The 6,347-nt window shown below is 42.9% G+C and overlaps 1 protein-coding gene across 3 annotated transcripts in view; it reads left to right on the top strand.

The window, feature by feature from the left end:
• Positions 1 to 6,347, top strand: part of STX17 (syntaxin 17) — a 32,371-nt gene that overhangs the window by 109 nt on the left and 25,915 nt on the right. The window contains exons 1-2 of one of the 3 annotated variants that reach the window (XM_052704155.1): positions 70 to 189; positions 5,971 to 6,163. In XM_052704155.1, the coding sequence (XP_052560115.1) occupies positions 6,041 to 6,163 (123 nt within the window). In that variant the 5' untranslated portion in view covers positions 70 to 189; positions 5,971 to 6,040. Of the gene's footprint in view, positions 1 to 69; positions 190 to 5,970; positions 6,164 to 6,347 lie in introns of those variants that run through there. The other 2 variants (XM_052704154.1, XM_052704157.1) reach the window with 2 other exon arrangements.

The raw sequence follows: 6,347 nt of genomic DNA, 5'->3' as shown, positions 1-6,347 counted from the left end.
GTGAGGGGCCGCAGCGGTGGGACGGCGGGAGCACCGACGGGGGAGGAGGGAAGAAGGGGACGAGGGGGGAGGGGCCGGAGCGGCCGCCAGGTTCCGGCGATGGCGGTCCGGCTGCTTTCGGTTTCGCTTCGCTCGCCTCAGAAGCGAGGGCAAGGCCGGGCCGGGGCCTGAGCGCGGATCCTCCGCACGGTAGGAGCCCGCCTCGGGGCTGGGAGCACGCGGGGCGGTGGTCTGAGCCGCTCCGCTCCCGCAGCCGCGGTGTAGGCCTCGGGTGGGCCACCGTCCCTCTGAGAGGCCCCGGGGTTCGTCCCGGTCGGGCTGCGTGTCCGACCTCCCCTCTCTCCTCCTGGGAGTGTGGCGTCCCGGGAGCGGGCAGGGGCCGGCCCTCCCTCGGAGGGGTGAGAGGGACGGGACAGGCAGCGTGCGACTAAAACAGTGCGGTGTGTGGTTGAGCGCTGTGTTCCCCCAGGTTTTATAAACGGCGGTCTCGCTTGGCAGAAAGAAAGCGGAGTCGTCCACCGGCAGCTTTGATGTAGGACGTAATCGTTCTCTTTTTCGCTCCCCCACCTTGCTGCCTGTGTAAGCAGGGTGCAGGAAGCTCTGCCCTTGGTCACCTGTTGCAGCTGTAGTCCGGGAATACGGACAAGTCAGAAGTAGGGCTCTAATTGAGGGTTGAAGTATGTTCTGGCCGCATATGGTGGCTGTTAGTCCACGAGGAACTCGCTCTTCCTGTTTAGCTTTGCTCCAGAAATGCTGACGTGTTGGTCTCGTGCCTTTTGTATCCATCTGGATGAATAGGTGGCTGTGCTGTCTGGCCTTCTGCAGCTGGCAGAGAGCTGGAAGGGCAGCCCAGGGTTTGCTGGGGTCTCCTCACATGCAGTCGTGTGCCCACTGCTCTGTCTAGGTGGTGTTTGCCTTGCTATGTGATCCACAGGGTTGTGACCTGCTGGGATCTGCAGGCTGTTGGGTACAGTCACCAATTCTGGTGGTTCCACAGGAGACCCCCTGCATATAGCTCTCAGCCCTATTAGCATAGATGTGTTTTTGTGTCACTTTGTCAGTGCTTTGGGACAGGTCACAATACTGTATTTTAGCCTCAGGTCCTTGTCACAGCCAGCAGGGAAAGATGGAACTTCAGAGCCAAAGTGCATGGTGGCTGTACCTCACCACAGGAGTGTGTTCCTTGCTAACTGCAGAGCTCAGCCTAGCGAACAGCAGTGAAAGCTCACTGCCACTCGGTTCTGGGGCCTTCACGTGTTACTGAGGAAGCTACTGTGTATCTCTGCTTTCTAGCATCTGTATTCTAACTGTTTGAATATAAACTTCTGATAAAAGGAGAAAGCTTTTTGACCTTACAACCCTTAAAACAAGACATCTATGCTTGAGGTACTGTTTTTGGTGGCATTGATTGTTTGAAGTGTTAGAAGTGACTTTGCTTCAAATAGGACCATTATATTGCATTTCTTTGGGTAAATAGAACTCTTCAGGCTTATTCTGCATTTTTTCCTACTGTATTTCCTACCAAAGGACACTTTGCAGCTTAACATTTGATCCGTGCAACCGCATTTACTGAAATTTGTGATATGTTACTGTACAGTGTAAGAATCTTCTCATTGACTGCAACTGTGTGAATGTGATTTCTGTGCACTGCCACAGAGGAAGTTCTGTCAGAATTAAATTGATACTTTCACTGTTGGGAATTATGTATGTGAAAATATATATTCCCCCCTCTACTCAGCTCTTGTGAGGTCCCATCTGGAATACTGTTTGGATAGTGATAGGACAAGAGGGAATGGTTTTAAACTGAGACAGGGGAGATTTAGGTTAGATATTTGGAGGAAGTTTTTCACACAAAGCTTGGTCTGGTGGTTGGCGACCCTGCATGTAGCAGGGGGGTTGAAACTAGATGATCATTGTGGTCCTTTTCAATGCAGGCAATTCCATGATTCTGAGAAAATCTTTTTACCCCTTATATTATCTAATTTAAATGATGAAACAAGACAGTGTATGCTGCTTGGACTTTTCCTTTTTTGAAAGAGGAAGTGAGTTGCTATATAAAGATTTTGTGTGCTTTATATAGGCATTTATTTAATAAAGATCAGGCCAGTGGGACATCTCAGGCTCTATTACTCTGTGAGAAGTACATTCAAACAAGAGGCCATAGACTAATCCTTTATGTAAGATACACTTAAATGATTTTGAAGATACTGGACTGTTTTGAGCAGTAAGAGTCATAGGTGGTTTTCATATTAGGTACAAACACTTAAGTTAATGGTATGTATAATTTAATTTTAGTTCCAGTTTGGGGCCAGTATGTAAAAAATGTAAATATTAATAAGGATATAATTTTAATTTTTGAATTTTTTAATTTTAAATTACTGATGTAATGACACAGTCTTGTCTTGGGCTTTTTTTGCTCAAACTGAGCTATATTTTAGACACTCACAGGAGTGTGTTCCAGGCTGTCAGGAGTCTGTGATGTGGTGAGGAGCAGCTGTGTAGAAAAGACTTCATGATATTGAATGTGAGGCTCAGCACACTGTTGCAGAAGAAGATGGGCAGGCACACTGAAGGATGCATTGAGAATGTGGTTGGAGGACAGCAGGTTGAAGCAGTGGATCTTCCCCTCTGTTCAGCACTGGTGAGACTGGCCAACACGGATAGGGGCTGGAACACACAGTGTTAAAGGAGAAACTGGGTGAGGTGAGTTTGATCAGCCTTAGGAAGAGAAGGTAAAGGAAGGGGAGATGTCACTGCTGGCTGTGGGAAGGCATGAGGCATACTCTGCTTGGAGGTATGCAGCAGTAATATGAGAGACACAGGAAGTTCCATATGAATATGAGAAAAAACTTCTTTGCTGTAAGGAAGACAGAGCACTCGCACAGGCTGCCCAGAGAGTTGTGGAGTGTCCTCTGCAGAGATTCAGAACTCACCTGGACACTTTCCTGTGCGACCTGCTGCAGGAAGCCTGCTGTTGCATGGGGTTGGACTAGATGATCTCCAAAGATCCCTTCCAACCTCCATGATTCCCTGAAAGGTGGTGGACACAAGCTGGTCTACTCACAATGAAGGGTTTTTGTCTTATTGATGTGTTGTTAATCTGAAAATGATCAAAGACAGGAGCAGAGGGCTGGCAAGGGTACAGAGTGTCCATCTGACAGGGCAGGGCCTCTGCAGCCACATCTAGCTTTTGCTAGGAGGCTTCTGAAATTCCATTCCAGCCTATGCTATGCTGTTACTCTGAGATTACTGGAGAAACAGTGTTCTTGCTTTGGAAATTAACTATGAGTGTTATTCTTAGGAAAACGCAAACACAATAAAGTATGCAAGAAAGCTGAGATTTCTTTGTCATTACATCTGGAACTGACATACCAGAAAACCATGTAATTTTTAACTGCGTTTGAATTATATTAACTTCAAACAAAGAGGTACTACTTTCTTGCATTTTTTTTTTCTTATCAATAATTTATAGCTTAGAATTTTTGTTACAAATGCAGCAATATCATGTGAGGAAAAAAGCAGAAGACCTGAAGGGGATGTAAGGAGTTTGTCTATTTCTTTCTTAGTTTCTCATCCCTTGTTTGCAGTGTATAGTAGGCAGCAGTGCCTTAAAGCATCTTACAGACCCTGTTGTTACTGAGTTTACAGCCTGGGAATTAGGAAGGTGGAGAAAGTGATTACCCAGAGCCCTCATGCAGCTAAATACTTGGATTTAAAACCAAGGGCTTTATCACCTTACCTGCTCAAGACCTATGGCTGTTAGCTACACTAACTCTCCTTCACAGTAGTCCAGTTGGTAAGTTATCTGAACTGTTGGTTTTGACACTCGTCAATCTCTAAATACCAGTAAGGGGTAGGTACCAAATTAGGATGAATTCAACTTGTCTCAGAACAGCTGAGACCAGAATGAGTTCTGTTTTTCCACTAGCACATGCCGTGCAGTGAGCTCAAAGAACTTGTGTCATCGCTTCTTCAACATGATTCTATTAGAAGAAAAGCATGACTTGGATACTGAATTTCTTTAAGGAACCAAATTTTAATTAATTCTAGCTCATAAACTAGTGGATTAGCTTATAAGCTGCCAGGAAATTAAATGTGTATTCAAAGCGGAAGTAGTGCGGTTTGGTGTATAATGCTTTTCATCTTTTGTTCGTGGCAAGAAGAATCCAGGCTAAGCTCAAGCTGGAGTTCAGCCATGAGATACGAGTGGCTCTTTCAAAGGGGTCGGGGACCAGGCCTACTGGTTTTAGAATGATGGGAACAGTGAATCAACACGCAAGGATTTAAAGTTCTTTTCTCTTCCTGAAAGAAGTGAGGCCGCACGCTGCATGTTTATTCGAAGATTTGGACAAAGAACTATTAATGCTGAATGCGTGGAGTTAGAAAGGGATTTGTAAGGCTCTTTGGTGGCGTATCTCCGTGCAGTTTGAAGTGGGGATGATTTAGTAATGCTTGCAAAATCAACCGATGAAATAATTTTCTTCTGCGGTTCTGAAGAAGGACAAGATGTTTCAGTGGTAATTCTACAGTGAAGTCTTACAGGTTGACTTCCTCTAACTTGTTCAACTTCTCATCTTCCTTATTGAGTGGAATACATGAATGGGGAAAGTCATCTTTTAGCATTCTTTTTTTTTTTTTTTTTTTTTTTCCTCCAGAAAATCTCAAAATTGTTTTATTTGGAGTTGTTTTGGAAAATGTGATGAATCTGGAACTTTATGTAGAAACCCAGCTTTTCTTTGCCTGAAGTTCTTTTACCTTTTCCCCTGGCCTGGTGGAAGACACTTACACTTGGCTCCTTCAAAGGTTAAGGGAAGGTGTAGGTGTCATCCCTGCAGTGTAGGTACCAGTGCAGGGACTGCCCACTGTCTGTGGTTAGACATGAGAAAAATAATGTATATTTTTAATAACACTAATCTGCTTGGCTGCCTGAAAAATGATATATTTTTTTAACCTGTTATATTGTGTAAACAGGAAGATTATGCTAAGTCAATTATTTGAAGTTAGTTTGATTACTGGAAGAGTAAAATCAGAGAAAGCCTTCTGCTGAAGGTGCTGTTGCAGTACAAGCAATTTAAGGCAACTAAGTCAGCACGTCTTTTTCAACACAGTCATGGCAAAACTTTCTACCATTAATTCAATCTCGTTTTTGTTAAAAAAAGAATGTGAAGAAAGAAAATCTCATCTGAATAACCTCTGTTTATACAGTACTGAAATTACAAAATTATCTCGCAGTAGTTTTTCTTGCCCTTTATGTGCATTCAGCATAATGGCATTCCTTTGCGCTACTCACGCGCACACATTTAAACGCTATTATTTACAGTTATGTGCATGTTGTTGCCTACGTATCGTATTTTAGAGAAGGGAGACTTGAAAATTAAGCTTTGTGCTTATGCAGAGAACAGAATTCAAGCTGCTTGTGTGCTGATTCTACAAATATTTCAGTAACCTGTTCATACTCTCTGCTGGGTGATGCTGTGATGACTTCAGGAAGGGACAAATGCAACTTGAAGTAGAAATTTTCAGTCAGAAGCTTTTACTTTTTCTGGAAAGTGAGCTTCCAGAATTACTGTCTTTTCACGGTATGTGTTACAACTTTAAAGGTGTTTCAAGATGTAAATTGGCAGAGCTTGAGCTCAAGGAATGCATCTAATCATGGATGTTATTTCAACAAGGGCTTCCACCTATCTTTACGCATCTTTATTTGCAGCTACCTTAATTATTTAGCTATTTCTTGTTACAGTTAAATTTTTATTTATGAAAGTAGATTCCCAATGCCTGTAACTAAACGGGAGTAATGCATTCAAATGCAAATAAAAATGCTAATAGGGTATCATTTTTTAGGTAGGTAATACTGTACTCAAGCACAGTTTTGTTGGAAAAGCTGAATTACCTTATTTTGCTTTCTTTTAAAAATCTAAATGACTGTATTTTTGTGAGCCTGCAATTTTTTTTCCTCTCTCTTTCTTGTAGGGAGTTTTACCTTGGTAAAGGCATACTGGACGAGTAGCAAGTATTGCCTTCCTTGCAAGGTGCTTTTAGGATGTCTGAAGACGATGAAAAAGTTAGGCTCCGTCGAATTGAACCTGCCATTCAGAAGTTCATTAAAGTGGCAATTCCAACAGATTTGGAAAGATTAAGAAAACACCAAATAAATATTGAGAAGGTTAGTGTTCACTTTTTGCTAATGTAGGTCTTTTTACAGCAGTCGCGCTGAAAGGTGATTGCGTGGATTTTATAATGTTTAAATGCTTCTGGTTGATATTGGTTTGTATGTGATAATGAGACTGAATATGCTTCCAAGAAAAAATCACCGTTGAGTTAAATTCTTGTGTATGCTTCAAATAGTA

Source organism: Tympanuchus pallidicinctus, unplaced genomic scaffold, assembly GCF_026119805.1.
Source record: "Tympanuchus pallidicinctus isolate F22 unplaced genomic scaffold, pur_lepc_1.0 scaffold5, whole genome shotgun sequence".
In the NCBI taxonomy this organism is placed as follows: Eukaryota; Metazoa; Chordata; class Aves; order Galliformes; family Phasianidae; genus Tympanuchus; species Tympanuchus pallidicinctus.
The sequence above is the reverse complement of the archived record's forward strand: the minus strand, read 5'-3'. Positions and strand labels throughout refer to the sequence as shown.